Genomic DNA, 15,919 nt, shown 5'->3' with positions numbered 1-15,919 from the left:
ACTAAATTGGGTTTCCTTTATATATTTATATTGCAGTCGACACTCATCACGGTAGTTACATTATCTATGTATGCACAAAGCGGATGGCCTGCCGAAACGCCCTCTGAGGGCCAGGTAAATATGGTGGTCAAAGATGCTGCAAACCCAGGGGCTAGGGAGCGTCTGCGATAGGATTTGGCAGCTACTATGCCTGCTGAAACGCCGCGAAAGCCTCATCTGCTAGGTATATATGTCTGGTTCTGTTGTAAGGATTCATCGTTATTTTGATCTTAGGTTGGTATTTAATTTCGTCCAAAGTAGGGTAGCATAAAGAATCACCGGCCTGAACCCTTGTGCACCGAGCCCTGTCTGCTGCAGACGCAATCAACACAGCTATTTTCTAGTGCGCATCTCCTGGTTTGAACCATTTTGCGTGTCACGGATTTATGCTCTTGTGTTCTTAAGGTTCATATTACCCTCTGTCCTCTTTACAGGAAACTAACTCTCCTTATGTCACCGGGGAAACACACAAGTGGACAGGCCATTCTGTTGTCTGAAATCTGACCTTATCTATCAATACCATCGTGTAATCAGTGACATGTGGCGCCACTTATCCGCTGCCCCATTGTTTCTTTCTGCCTTTACGATTCACACCCAGGCCATGTCTTGTGTCTCCGCAGCACATCATTTTCTCAAAATCAAACATTTATTTTCACTAGAGCATTTTCTCAGGATTACAAAATGATGAACCCACCAAATTATTCTCCGGAGAAGCAGGTGGTGCCCCCTACCTAGCATCATGGAACAGAGTGAGATAGGTTTACCCGCACTGAACTTCACAGCATCGTCGACTTGAACTGACTGTAGCATGGTGCTAATTTCGTGCATGGTCAGTGGTATACTCTGACACTTAACCTCGGCTTGCTCATTTTCATGGTTTGGTCAAGGGTGCAAATTCAAACAACTGATGTTGTTATTGATATAGAAAACTCACCATGTTTCGAGATGGAAGCCTGAAAACTAATCTATGCTCTCCAGGGCTGGGTTTTTGTCATCAGGGACTATACACGGTTCATGCGCTGGCTTCTGGGGCTGTTCACAGCAGTTGGCCAGACTTAATGTGTCTCTGGAAATACATATTATTAGATAACATAACTAGATGAGACGAGACTCACGAAAATGTTTGTTTGGATATTTACAGGGAACTTGTATGATATTTCTGACAATGATTTCTGTTTTATGCTATATTGAGTTGTATATTTTCTCTTGCTTGAACAAGCTGAAGAACTTGCCTAACTGTACAACTGACTGACATCCCTTGGATCGGTTAGACTCGTTTCTATGCTTACACTAATCTTCAGATGTACTCTGATCAGAATTTCTGCTTTCCACTTTAATTACTCCCTCCGTTTCAAGAAGGAATTACTAACCTTTGGAGAAACGTCCCATGGTCTGTTTAGGGAGATGACTTATTTGTACCAGGAAGGAATTGCTGGTGTTGTATTATTTTACCTGTTCAGGGGAATGCATGTGCAGCTGCAGCTCCTGGCTCTAGTTGAACCTATGGTAATAAACTGAGTAACTGACAATGGAGGAGTCCGTTCATGACCATCTTATTACTCAAACTCTTGACTTTGTATATCCTTCTTTGGTTAAAGATCTGTGGCTACCTGGACAAAAAGTTTGGAATAATGAGCTTGTTCTCTCTCTTTTTCAGCAGCCCATGGCCTCAGTTATTATCCAAACTGATATTATTGATGATGAGGGCCCAGATTTGCTTTGTTGGGACCTTTCTTCTAATGGCATTTGTTCTTCTAAATCGGCTTACAAGCTTTGTTTGCAGGAAATCCAAGCTAACCCCAGGAATGCTCCTACAGTACTTTCTTTGCAGCTCAAGGACCTTCTTATGTTAATTTGGAAGCAAAAGAGTGTGCTCCCAAGGGTGAAAACTTTTGCCTGGAGACTGGAGGGCTTTACCTACATGTTTGCGGGCTGGACGTTTTTCGGTTCACATATCTCAGAATTGTTGTATGTGCGGCCATCAGGAGGACGAGCTTCATTTGTTCTTTCTTTGTCATTTTGCTCGAGCGGCTTGGTTTTCCTCTCCTTGGTTCCTTAGATCGTACATATTAGTCCACGGGCATTCAACTATGCATTCTATTCTTATTGCTTTACTTAGCATGAGGCACCCTTATGGTTCCATCTCTAATATTCTCAATTTTTTGTGGTGTCTTTGGAAGGCTAGAAATGGTTATCTTTTTGATAGGAATAGGGCTCTTCCTTATCAGGTGCATGTTGCTGCTACAGCTTTGTCCCTGGATTCTGGTAATCACATGTCTTATTTATCTAAGGTACAGGATGTGCCACAAGTTCAACCTCTTCCTAATCAGCTTCCAAAGCAGGGCTTAACTCAAGTCTGATTTACTTGTTACAGGTCCAAAAATATTTTCTGATGCAGCTTTTAGGACTGCCAAAGTTCCAGGATTACTTCCAGGAACAGTTGCTACTGGAGTTGGTATTTATCTGTCGGTGCCCTATGATCAAATAGAAGTTAATGTGCAAATTCAAGCCTCAGCACCTTCCACAGATTCTCCTCTTCATGCAGAAGCTTTGGCCCTTTCTTTTGCTGCTCAAGTAGCTTCGAAACTCAACATTGCTAGCCCAGCCTTTCTCATGGACTGCCTCTCTCTCGCTTTGGTGGTTGCCTCTGGTAAGATTAGGGATTCTCATACCCCTTGGAGCATTCGCAAGCCTTTGGCTGAGTTTTTCAGGCACACTGCTGATATGAGATCGCAAGTATTCCATATATCTAGAGAAGTGAATGGAATTGCTCATAATCTAGCTCAGCAGGTTTTTCGTCCGAATATGCAATCTCAAGTTTGTTGTTTTGCTGCTGCTCATAGGCACAGCTCTTGTCCTGTCGTGTCTCTTTTGTCCAGTTTTCAGGTTCCAGAGTTTACAATACATGCGGTTTATTGCTAGTGAGCAAAGGGGTGAGGTTTAAGGCCACTAAATGATGCAATGCAATCTTCAGGCTTCTTCGGCCTTCCTCTCAAGCCTGGGCTTTTTCTTCTTCAGAATAAAATGCAAGTCTCAGTCGTTCCTTCTTGCTTATCTGTAGAAAGATCTTGCTGTCCCAAACCTTGTAGTTCATCAGGTTGTGTCTCTCTAAAACCTGTCACTTCTGGTCTCTCTTTCAGCTCTTTGTTCATCAGCTGTATTATCTGATCTCTATGTTCTCTCAGCTGCATGCATGATCAGCTTGCTGTAAATCTTGATGTAAGAACACTTTTGAGCTAAATGAAGTTGGCACCTTCTGGTGCCTTTTGTTGTTCAAACATAAAATAAAATGGAAGAATGGAGATTTTATGGGCTAGAGATGACTAATTTGATGGTGGAGGTGAGATAAATAAGCAGGAAATGGGGCTTTTATGCGAGTGCCGAGTGCAAATATATTTGGTTAGGTAAACATTATACCACTAAATATATTTGGCACCACTGTGGACTGTTTATTTGGTCTGCATTCATCTTGCCACTTGTTCAAGGAAATTTACTTTGGCATCCGGACAAGTTTAATCAAGGAAATTTACTTTGGCATCCGGACAAGTTTAATCGAGCACTAAAAAAAATACTTATCATCCATGTCGAACTGTACGGTGCTAGTCGAGACAAGTAGTGAGCTGGCGCGTTCGGCCCCATGCTGAGGCGCGTTCACTCACATGTGGCTCCTCTCTGCGGCGGGTCCCGGCTGCCTGCGTCACATGGGCGACCGCGCCGCTGTTCACCGCGAGGTATAGTTTGTACTGCACCGCGTCATGTCTCGTGTCAGACCGACTTGACTCACTGCGGAGCTGAGCTTATAATATTACGAGCTGAAATTTTACAGGCTGCCGATGAAAGGATCAGTGCTTCTGGACACGGTTAATTAGGGCCAATAACTTGTGCCAATAATACTACTACAGAACAAACCCAGCCGCCCGATCCGCTTTTTGGGGCAGTCCGGTCCGATATTAATCAGGAGCGCCGGCCGAGCGGCCTCGCGTTCCCCTACCCTAGCCGCCTCCTGTCTCGTCTCATCTCTCTCCAAGGAAAGAAAGAAAGCTCCCTCATGTCCTCCTCCCAGCCTGCGCCTGCCATGGCGCTCTTCTGCCCATTTATCTTACCCAGCTCGCCGACCCTCGCTCCGACGGCAAACTTCTTCCTGGTTGCATGCCAATTGGATCCCCACCCATGGACTATTTCTTGTGGTGCAGCCTCAAGATGTTCACGGACGGGTCGGTGAGATCTATCAATTGGTTCCTCAATCAACAGCCGGATGCGTCCGAATTTCTCGTGGTGCCAACCTAAGATGAACACGGATGCCAAGGTACGGTCGCCGAGCACCTTCGATTCAATCAGATTCATCCCATCCGTGGACCAACTCAGAAAAAAGAAGAAGAAAAAGATTCATCCGTCGACTATAGATTCTGACCATTTATGTTGGCACATGACTTGATTGTTTGTTTATTTATTCCAAGTAGATTGTGTTTGCCTTCTGAGATGGTAAGATATGAATTTGATGTCCACCATTAAGAACTCTTATATTTGATGTATGTAGGTCGTTGCCCACATTTAGTTTGCTCTGAATGAAAAATTCTGCTCTTTAGTCTCTGACGAATTTCAAGGCGGAGGCTAACAGAGTGGCTGGCGGAGTTGGCCACGGGCCATTAAATCAAGCAAGGAGAAGGTTAGGCAGCGGCGCATGACTCTGAATCTTACATGGAGGAGGTCAGTGGCTTTATGGTATGTTCTGGTGCTAGAAGCAAGGGATTTGTGTTCGTATCTTTCTCAAAAGAAAACCGTGTGCCTAGATTTGCTAGCGTTGGCCGTTGGGCTGTTAAGTTGGTGATTTAGAAAAATAAAATGGTTATCTCTGTATGCATACTTTTTATGTACTGGACATATATTTTCTCCCAGCTTTCAACCACTTACTTTTTTTTTTTGCTTGCAGGTGAATTATTTGCATCTTCGGGACATGACAGTTTCTGGTCACATATTCAGATTTCACCGAGGAGGCTTGAGTTGGGCAGGCGTGATGCAATTGAATATGTATCGTTGAATTTTGAGTCCAAGAAAATTCATGTTTCTAATCCTTCGTTCCTGCAATAGAGTTGCAGTCTTTTGGCTTTTGCAGATGATAGCAAGCAAAATTGAGATGCATAGATTTCCACTACAGGGGTTGAATGTTCTTCAAGTCAGAAATAACAAATCTAGGTAGGGGAGATTAAAAACTGTGTACATTAATAAGAAGGTTACTTGAATTGCTTTTCTTTCTGCATAATATTCTTCCATCCATTTTCTTTGTTTTTAAGTCATGTTTTGTTATCTGTTTGATGCCCGTGATGGAAAAAAAATGACATGTCTTCAGATTATGCAGTTTTAGATTAGGTCAAACTGTTGTTGTATACGAACTGAAAGTAATAACTGTATTTCACTTTGAACCAAGAATAATACCAGAATGATTTCTTACACTAATTGTTCAGTTTTAACCACGCAAAACTGTAACTGTTTCCCTCCTCTCTGGTCCTTCACCATCTGTACTAGCACTAGAGAAGAAGAACTTCCTGCTTCTGTACTTTTTGTTACAGCTTGTGAGAAATCCGCTATGATCTACTCCCTCCATTCCTAAATATAAGACCTTTTAGGGATTCCACTATAGACTATATACGGAGCAAAATGAATGAGTCTACACTCTAAAGTATGTCTATATACATCCGTATGTAGTTCATAGTAAAATCTCTAAAAGGTCTTATATTTAGGAACGGAGGGAGTATGTATGGTTATTTGTTTAGCACTAAAAGCATAGTTGGTTGTTATCTTGTCCAAATTGATTTTCGGTGCCATATGAATGCTGTCAGTTGGTTATTACATGAGACAATTGCTTATTTACCATTGACAAGCTCGGTCATTGCTCATTTGCCATCGAACAAACTAGCGTTGCTCTTGTACCGCTTACAAGCTTGTTTCGTTGCTAATTTGCCATCAGCCGTTTACTTGGTGTTAGCCACTTCTGTTAAAGTAAGCAAAATGACGATTTTACCCTCAATGGCAAATGAGCAACCTTACCTATTGTTCCTTTTAACCATGTTGAAGCACTTCTGTTCAAATTATCATAACATATTGTGATTACATATTTCTGTAAAATAAATTGGCAACACCTTGCTTGTAATTATAGATCAAACAATTTATGAGAACAATATAGTATTTTCATCATAACACATAACAAGGATAAAAGGTAGCACCTTGCTGGAGCTAGCTTGCATGAGAATAACAAATATTAAGATAACATATTTCTCTATAAAAAAATTGGCAGCACCTAGCTTGTAATTTCAGGATCAAACAGTTATAAACATGACAATAATATATTTGCATCATAACACATAATGAGGATAGTAAACAGGAGAAATAGACATGGTACTCATATTCCAGTACAAGAAACTGAAGTGCACGAAAGAGACCAATGTCCAGTACAAGAAATTGAAATGCACAAAAGAGACCAATGTCCAGTGCAAGAAAACAAGTCCACAAATGTCATAGAAAGAAACAAGTTCACACTTTCAGTTTTTTCTTGCTACGAGTGGCCATCGCAGGGCTGTTTGGTTGCCTTTTCTTGCTTCGAGTGGCCATTGCGGGGCTGTCCGCTGCAGCTGGGATCACCTTTGCCTTCGACTTGCCCTTGCGCCGCTTTGCTGTTGACGCAATTTCCATTGAGGTGCTCTCAATTTGGTTCGAACCGGTTTTGGACCTAAATTAACAATTCATGTATAAGTAGATGATATGATTGCAAAAGAGAAGCACAATATAATCTTGAAAACTAAGGTGTCATTTACCTCACAGATTTAGATGATGTAGTCTTAGATGATGTTGACTTCACCACATCTACTTCACTTGGGTTGGTAGTTGAACATGGAAGAGGCAACGTTGGTTGGGTACCTTCGATTGCTTGAATATTAGCGTCACCACTCCTTGCTGCAACTTTGGATTTATTTCTTTTTTTCCTACATGACCAAAAGAACATTAGCATTGTTATATGCATGATAATTTTAACAAAATTACACTCTTACCTTCTTTCTTTTGCCACATCAGCATACGCTTCTTTTGCATCTGGATCAGCATTTTTGCAACCTTGCCATCTATGACCATAGTCTTTGCAAATTGGGCACTGATGTTGTCCTTTTCTTCTCTTGCTCTTGCTATGCTCAGCACCACTCTTGTGCCTCTCTACTTTTGGCCTCCCAGGAGCCCTTCGAAGGATTGGAGGGTGCAAAAAGAATTCATGGGTTTTCTTTGGCCATTGAGATGCATCAGTAAGCCCCGGCATTACAGGAGTATATGCTGCTGCGAACTTGGCAACACTATAGTAATCATCAACAAAGTCTTCTATAGTGACCCCTCTAATTCCGGTGATGAAGGAAATGGCATGCTTGCAAGGCTTCCCTGATACTTGGAATTCTCTACATGTGCATGTCCTCATGTCCAGATCCACAACATGTCGCTTGCCATCTTCACCACCCTCACTCACCTCTGCTTTCATGTGGTCAATCCTCTCATACTCTATGTCCAACCCTCTACTCTTTGCATTCAACTCCTTCATGACACTAGGTAGTATACGATGGCCTTCCAATTTTTTGGCAATCCTCCTCCTCTTCTCCATCTTGACTAATATATTCCTTCTAATTTTGTCCACCAACTGAAACAACATCATGCCCTTGTGCTTGTTAATCCAGTTGTTGAAGCACTCGGCCAGATTGTTTGTCACATAATCCACCTTTGAGGAAGTGGAAAATTTGCTCCTGGACCAAAGCCTACTATGGTATCTTGTCAAGTACTCTATTGCTTTAGGTTTTTTCTCATGTATGGCTGCCATGTGGGCTTCGAAAGCTTCTGGAGTCCATGAATAAGCTGCTGGCCACATATGGTCATCAAATACTTTACCATGAATTTTTTTCTTAAAGTTGACAACCAAGTGGCGCATGCATTCCCTATGTTCAGCATACTTATACACCTCTTCAATTGCACTATCAATCCCTTTTCCTGCATCCGAACAGATTGCAAGTCCAGGTGGACAACCAATAGCTTGATGAAGCTTCTCCATGAACCAATCCCAACTTTCTGTTGTTTCCGAGTCAATAATTGCATAAGCAACAGGGTACAACCAATTGTGCCCATCAACAGCACAAGCAATTGCTAGCTGACCTCTATACTTCCCAGTCAAATGAGTACTATCAATTGCCAAGTATGGTCGGCAACCGGCCAAAAACCCATCACACAAAGGCTTGAATGTAACAAACATCCTCACAAACCTTTTTTTTCCTTTGTACTCCATGTGATCAATGGCCACTATGCTTCCAGGAGATCTCTTTTCAACTTCAGCTTTCCAAGCATATAACTTGTCAAATGAATCATCCCAATTTCCAAACAACCTCATCGATGCTAGCTCTCTTCCACGGTAAACTTTGTCATAACGGATCCAAATCTTGTACTTGTCATGCAACCTCCTTCGTAGCTCCATTGATGTCACACTAGGATCTTCTTTTACCCAATCAATTACCTTGGAACATATCCAAGACTTCGAAGCAGCCTTTGGGTTATCACTTTTTCTTGTGCTGTGACAATTATGTTCTTCATCATGGATTTTCACCTGCAAATACAAATCATATAACAATCAGTACTAAATACTAATTCACTTTGAAGTTAGACATCAATTCAAGTAACATAACATATATTCAAGTATCATATACATACCTCCATAGTGACACCGTCATCAATTGTACCGACATGTATTCTCCATTTGCATCCTTTTTGTCCACATTTAGCTCTGAATCGAGTAGGTTCAGATTTTTCAATTTTGTACTCAAATTCACGCTTAATAGAGTATTGAGCAATTGCCAATCTAAACACTTCAATATTCGGGTATATAGTGCCCACAGCCATGGGTGGGTCTTCCATGTTATGCGCTACATCCGGAGGAGCATCATCCGGTATAGCATCTTCTACAATCCACTCCTCATCATCACTGCTGTCCTCAACACCGTCCACATCAACTACAACATTATCAAGCTCATCCTCACTACTATCGGAATCCGAGCAAGCACTACCAATTGAGTACTGGTCTTCCTCATCAACACCTACATGTTCATATTCCTCGTGTGGATTCGCTAGATATGTATCCGTAGGTTCTTCAGTTTCTTCACTGACATTACTTGGCTGACTAGGCAGTGCTAGAGAAGGTGTTGCATGTGAAGGAGTAGATGGCATATCAGCATTTAACTCATCCCTTTTTTCATGTTCATTTAAAACTTTAAGTGCTACTTTGCCATGTCTAACTTGCTTAAAACACTCAAACATTGTCATCAACTCTTCATCATTTGCAACAGGTTTGTATTTCTCACTAATACTATCAAACCATTCTACAATGATAGTTTCATCATCAGACCACACAACCCAAGAGTACTGTGCAGAAATAGCATCTAGAAACCCCTTCATAGTAGTGATAGCATGCAAATCAATGCTCCAACTGAAGGAAAAACCTCCGCTGAAGTTACGGCGACTGCTACATATCCTAACTTCTAGCACACATGTTGATGCCTGGTCCATCCTGCGGACGCAACCATGACAATCATCAACCAATTTGTCTAAAGATTAGGCGCAATGTGCAACTAAATATCATGAGAGAACATATCACGAACACATGAGACAATGAACTACCTTACTGCAGCAATTCGTCGCGGGGATTGAGCAGATGCTGAAGAAGCAACATCCTCACCAGCTGGAACAGAAGGTCCATCGGCTGTAGGGGCGCCGGCTGCTGGGGATGAGGCAGCAGTAGACAGTGCAGGGGCGGCGGTGGCTGGAGCAGCATCTGCAGGGCCGGCGGCTGGAGAAGCACCTGTAGGGGCGCCGACGGCTGGATCCGCAGCTGCAGGGCCGGCGGCTCCGAGATCTGGTGCTGCAGGGCCAATGGCGGCAAGATCCCCAGCTGCAGGGTCGGCGGCGGAGGGAGCAACAGCTGGAGGGCCGCTGGCGGCCGGAGCAGCAGATGGAGGGCCGGCTGTGGCCGAAGCAGCAGCTGGAGGACCACCAGCGGGAGCAGCAGCTGGAGGGCAGGGGGCGGAAGGGCCGGTGGATGGAGAGACGACCACGAGAGGAGGACCTCCGGCCAGCGGGAACAGATGCGGGAGGGGCGGCGGCGGCGGTTCCGCCATGGCCACGCCGCGGCCAGGCTAGGAGGCTAGGGTTGGAATCAGGGGAGTTGTGCGGGTCGAGTATTGCGGGAGGAAAGAAAGGGTTTTTTTTACCACATGTTTTTCCTTTTTTTTTACAAGAAAATAAGAGGGTGATAGATGAGGGTAGTACTGGTATTTTCAGATAAACTGACAGGGGCTATTCAATCTAACGGTGGATGTATAACGGCAGAGTAACGGTGATGGCAAATTGGCAACGAAACGAGCTTGTAAGCGGTACAAGAGCAAAGTTGGTTTGTTCGATGGCAAATAAGCAATAGCCGAGGTTGTCTATGGTAAATAAGCAATATTCTCTTATTACATCGTCCAAATCTTCTGTGCTGATTGTATGGAGTTCATCTTCTATCCTAATTGTGTTCTTATGAATGTCACGAATGTTGGATGGGCATTTTGATCCCTCCAATTCACTGCAAATGATTCATTTTATCAGTTACGTTGAGGGGAGCATTGCTAATATCACCAACATTGTTGCGCGCCAAAGACGCACATTTGGAACTAGTAATAGCACCATTCTGCTCTTACATGCAATTGAGAGAGCGCATCTTTTCGGTCAAAACAAAGTTGTGAATGTGCGGCCTCATCATACACCGTACTCTGGAAGAGTCATAGTCCCCGGCGCTTCAAGGTGTCGGCTTTGAGTGCGGTGATAAATGCTGAGAACGCCAGCCTGAAGACCATGAGCATTAACCAGCTACTTGATCTGTTCACTTCGACCCCTTCGAAGAAAGCGAAGAATTCATAGGACATATTATTTGAGAAACTCGTGTGAATGATTTCTATCTGATCCTATAAGTAAACACTCCAAGGGGAGGTCTAACTACATTAAATTGGAAATTGGACGCATGATCTAGACTCACAGATTTTGTTGGCAACCTTGGAGATTTCTGTTATGTTTTCATATAGAAGAAAAAGGAGAGGTCACAATATCTGGAATTAGATGACTAACTTAGTGCTTTAGATGATGATCTCAATTTTGTTTTTCACTTTTGGTAGCTGAGGCATCTGTTTTTCTTTTGTTAGCTGGCATAATCCAAGGCCGAAAAGTTTTGAGAAGACTCAGTTTTGTTATAATGAATGCAAGTGCAGGTCCTTTATTCTGTCATTTTTTTTTGAAATTTAGATTGGTTTTTCTGTTATGTTTTTCAATAATTTTCTAAAGTAAGCAACCGCATGTTGCCATATATTAACATAATCCAGGCTGGTTTCGCACAATCATAGATGAGAAAGGCAGACGGTGTCATGTAAGAGGATCATGAGCAAACGTACAATAAAGCAGTCATATGAAATAAAACTCTGGAATGAAAATCATCCAGTCCAAACAGAAGATTAATTATAACATCGTTCTTATGTGTTGGTGATGTCAAACATTTACATAGTTCCAACCATAGTGTTGATGGACTTCCAACTATTACAGCGCTAGCTGATAAACAGTTGATCGTCTTGAGTAATCAGTCATTGATGTGCATCAGACTTGACTTGAGCTAGCGCCGCCTCCACCAATCCCGGAGCTAGCTCCTGGACCCAAGTCTAGTTTCCGAATACTGCGTCCCACCATTGCTCCAACAAATTCTTTTTTCGAGGGGTTAACGCTGTAATCAGCGAACTTACAGCAAAAGGAGCCATACTAATAAGAGAGCATGATCCAACCGTGATCAAGATATGATTGGTTATTTCCGTTCTCAGACAAGACCGCCTACATAAAAGGTCAGGTCAGATGATATCAGAACCAGAAAGAAAAAGAAGCACATGTAGATATATAAGCTGTAAATGCTTGAGATGAGATCAAATATAAGCTAACCAGTAGGGGTCATTGGGTCTAGGCTCGACTTGCATGGAGAGTCGCTCGAGCAGCAGCCTGTTGTCTCTGCCTGTCTTTCCACGAACCTTGTACTTGGCTGTGATGTCAGAGATGGTGTTGTAGAGCTCCTCTTTCATCTCTGCGGCCCGCGCCAAGTCTTTTAGCTCTTCCGCCGTGGTGGCCTGTTGATTCGGACAGGTACAAAATCGAGTAATTCGTCCAATCTATCTACTCCCTGTGTCCGCCGGAATTACTTGTCGCTCGAACCAACGAACCAACGAACGGATGTAATCGGGTAATAATTAAATTACTCTACTCACCCTTGTTTTGCCGAACCACCTTGTCGAGACCCACCGCTGCTGCGTCGAGGCCACCGCCGGCTGCTGCGTTCGCCGGAGCGCGCGAGCGCAGAGCCTCATCGCCGCCGGCATGTCGCTTCCTAGTTCCGCGGATCCTCACCCTACCTTTGCAGGGCTGGTTTTATATTACGGAATAATAGGCGACCGTGTTCCGACTTCCGAGTCCGCCACAGCCACGCCTTGGTTGCCGTATCCCACAACGAAACAGAGTGCGGACCAGACAAGAAGTATTCTGGCGAGCGCACTCTGGGTGTCTACTCCCAATCGTATCAGATTAGGGTTCCGCGGCCTCCGACTCCAACACCGGAAGCGTTGTATTGCAGGACGCGTCTAGCCAGCGCACGGCCGCATGGGATGCTTAGCGAGCGACCCGCCACTTTAGATAATTTCTTGTCTTCCCTTTAAATTAACCTAAAGTCTGACTCGTGCAACTGCGCTCGTTCGCTGGCGCGAGCGCACGCACTCCAGCCGTCCGATGCGATGTGGCGATCTCCTCCCGCGCGATGTGTCCCGACCAGGTGCCCGTTACGGGATTGCGCGAGACGTGCGGCGCGTGGTGGATGAGGGAGTCCTGGACTAAGGGGTCCTCGGGCGTCCGACCTATTATCCATGGCCGGACTGATGGGCTGTGAAGACATGAAGGCCGAAGACTGTACCTGTGTCCGAATTGGACTCTACTTGGCGTGGAAGGCAAGCTTGGCGACAGATTATGAAGATCCCTTCTTATGCAACCGACTCTATATAAACCCTAGATCCCCCAGTGTCTATATAAACCGAAGGGGTTAGTCCGGAAAGGATACTGATTACCATATTCACATAGGCTAGACTTATAAGGTTTAGCCATTACGATCTCGTGGTAGATCAACTCTTGTAACACTCATATTCATCAAGATCAATCAAGCAGGAAGTAGGGTATTACCTCCATAGAGAGGGCCCGAACCTGGGTAAACATCGTGTCCCCCGTCTCCTGTTACCATCGATCCTAGACGCACAGTTCGGGACCCCTACCCGAGATCCGCCGGTTTTGACACCGACATTGGTGCTTTCATTGAGAGTTCCACTGTGCCGTCGCCAAGAGGGTTGATGGCTCGCCTTGTTGTCAAGGATAATATCATCTCTGGAGTAGCCCTGGCCCCAGGCCAAACCCTCCGGCTGGGCGGCTTCGTCATGACCGCCAGTTCGGCCCTTAAGCCGACGATGACCTCTCAAGTCATCGAAAATCGCCTTCGCGTTGACCCTGAATACTCCGCCCGCATGGATCCGACGGAGTTATCGTCGTTGAACGAACTCCTGGATCGCATGGCCGCCCTGGGGGTCGCTACAGACTACGATTGGGTTGGGCTTAAACCCGACCAGAGAGAAATTAAAACTCCGCCGATCACCCATCAGATAGCGGTAGTCGAGGAGCGGGACAACTCTTCTGTTGTATTGAAGACAAACTATGTTCCGATCTCCGATCTGGAAGGGCCGGGTATTCTCCGGCAGAAAGGCATGTCTCGCCCTCCGAACATAGAGTCGAATGACGAGCCTAAAAAATCAGTCGATATCCTGGAGCCCGAACTGTCAGGCCCAGTAGATCTCCAAACTCCGGATCCAAAATCGGGTCAGGGTTCGGATTTAATTCCACCCACCCACCCGGACATAGACGCTCTCATGAGCATCAAACAACAGTCTCAGGAAACGGTCCACCACTTCTGGGCCAGATTCCTCCTTGTCAAAAATAAGGTAAAAGACTGCCGCGACGAAGATGCGATAGCACCATTCTGCAACAACTGCGCGGACGAAGGCATCCTCAACGCTATCAATCGCCGCCGCATACTAAAGTTCGCTGACTTAGCAACTATCGTACAAAAGTACAGCGCGATGGAAAGCGCCTGGAAAACTCAGGCAGCTTGCTGGGGACCGTCGGTCCCAACTCAACTCCCCCTACAGGCAAAGAGGACGCACCCCCGCGGTACGCCCAGCCCAATAGTCAAAAAACATAAACCCATCACGCTGCACGACACCGTTCTGGAGGGATGGCTCAATGGCCCATGCAAAATACACACGACGCCAGATACCGCGGCAACCCACAACCTCAGAGCATGTTGGATACTTCGGCAGGTAGCCAAGAGCGGCGAGGACATCCTTATCAGGGACACCCCAGAACAGCACCCCCCAGAAAACGACGACACAAGAGTATTGACGGTCTTCGAGACATTCGCTCCAAACAATAAGCGTAAAAAGGCACTGCGTGATCTCGTCGAAGTCTGTCAGGTCGCCGCAATTGACCCCTGGAACGACACGACCATAACCTTTAACGCCAGTGACGAACCTAAATACAGAACAGCCCGAGCGCCAGCCGCATTAGTCCTCAGTCCCATCGTGGACGGTTTTCGACTTACAAAAGTCCTTATGGACGGCGGCAGCGGACTAAACCTCATTTACGAGGACACGCTCCACAAGATGGAAATAGACAGGAGCCGCATCGAGAAAAGCAGCACAACCTTTCGAGGTATCATTCCCAGTCGGGAAGCGCGGTGTGCGGGAAAAATTACACTTGATGTGGTATTCGGCACGCCGGACAATTATCGATCCGAAGAAATAACTTTCCAGGTGGCCCCTTTCAATAGTGGATATCACGCCCTGTTGGGGCGAGAAGCCTTCATGCGCTTTCAAGCTGTACCTCACTATGGGTATATGAAGCTAAAAATGCCCGGGCCTAACGGAATAATCACCCTCGTCAGCGATACGGATATAGCACTCCGCGCCGAGAACAAAACCGCATCCCTGGCCCTCGAGGCATTATCTGAGGCCCTTGCGGCCAAAGAATTAACCGCACTACGCGCCACTGTGGATAGGGACGACGTGATCCTGGACAAACAACCCAAGTCCACTTCCTTCAAGCCAGCAGAAGAAATAGTCAAATTTCAGGTCCATCCAACAGACCCGAAGAAGACAGCATCTATTGGAGCGCAACTCAGCCCTACAGTCGACTCCACACTACGAGACTTCTTACGCGAAAACTGGGATATATTCGCCTGGCACCCCTCAGATATGCCAGGAATCCCGCGCGAGTTGGCCGAACACAGCCTCAACATACAGAAGGAATATAAGCCAGTCAAACAATCACTGCGGCGCTTTTCCGAACCCAAACGACAAGCTATGGGGGAAGAGCTAGCCAAACTCATCGAGGCCGGATTCATCAGAGATATTAAACATCCGGACTGGCTGGCAAACTTGGTAATGGTACCAAAGAAGGATAAATCCTGGCGCCTATGCGTCGATTTCAAAGACCTTAACAAGGCTCGCCCTAAGGATCCCTTCCCCCTTCCTCGCATCGATCAAATCATTGACGCTACTGCGGGACACGACTCGCTGTGCTTCCTTGATGCATATTCCGGATACCATCAAATCAAAATGAAGGAGTCCGATCAAGCCGCAACAGCATTCATTACACCATACGGGCCGTTTTGCTTCATCACCATGCCTTTCGGGCTCAAGAACGCCGGCGCCACCTA

At 45.3% G+C, this 15,919-nt stretch overlaps 2 protein-coding genes and 2 long non-coding RNA genes across 5 annotated transcripts; 2 read left to right on the top strand and 2 right to left on the bottom strand.

Moving 5' to 3' along the window:
- The first annotated feature begins 36 nt into the window (after positions 1–36).
- On the top strand, positions 37–3,329 carry LOC120965296 (uncharacterized). The gene is made up of 2 exons (XR_005757982.3): positions 37–2,330; positions 2,414–3,329. It is a non-coding gene; the product is annotated as an uncharacterized lncRNA (long non-coding RNA).
- A 654-nt stretch (positions 3,330–3,983) lies between these two features.
- On the top strand, positions 3,984–11,310 carry LOC109767553 (uncharacterized). Of its 2 annotated transcripts, XR_012183140.1 has the most exons (4): positions 3,984–4,345; positions 4,577–4,761; positions 4,970–5,232; positions 10,693–11,310. It is a non-coding gene; the product is annotated as an uncharacterized lncRNA (long non-coding RNA). The 2 variants fall into 2 exon arrangements; XR_002233852.4 differs by lacking the exon at positions 10,693–11,310 and having other exon boundaries at positions 3,992–4,345; positions 4,970–5,487.
- LOC120965294 (uncharacterized) lies at positions 5,649–9,951 on the bottom strand. The gene is made up of 4 exons (XM_040390851.3): positions 8,764–9,951; positions 7,083–8,659; positions 6,849–7,016; positions 5,649–6,763 (listed from the first exon to the last, which is right to left on the bottom strand). The coding sequence occupies exons 1-4, from the start codon at positions 9,613–9,615 to the stop codon at positions 6,568–6,570; spliced, it is 2,793 nt and encodes a 930-aa protein (XP_040246785.1). The 5' UTR covers positions 9,616–9,951; the 3' UTR covers positions 5,649–6,567.
- Positions 11,311–11,541: 231 nt separating the features above from the next.
- Positions 11,542–12,667, bottom strand: LOC109767557 (uncharacterized). The gene is made up of 3 exons (XM_020326307.4): positions 12,381–12,667; positions 12,061–12,242; positions 11,542–11,955 (listed from the first exon to the last, which is right to left on the bottom strand). Exons 1-3 carry the CDS (start codon positions 12,489–12,491, stop codon positions 11,790–11,792), a joined length of 459 nt encoding a protein of 152 aa, XP_020181896.1. The 5' UTR covers positions 12,492–12,667; the 3' UTR covers positions 11,542–11,789.
- Between the last annotated feature and the right edge of the window lie 3,252 nt (positions 12,668–15,919).

This window comes from Aegilops tauschii, chromosome 5 (genome assembly GCF_002575655.3).
Source record: "Aegilops tauschii subsp. strangulata cultivar AL8/78 chromosome 5, Aet v6.0, whole genome shotgun sequence".
In the NCBI taxonomy this organism is placed as follows: domain Eukaryota; kingdom Viridiplantae; phylum Streptophyta; class Magnoliopsida; order Poales; family Poaceae; genus Aegilops; species Aegilops tauschii.
Note: the sequence above shows the minus strand (reverse complement) of the source record. Positions and strands in the feature narration are given on the sequence as shown.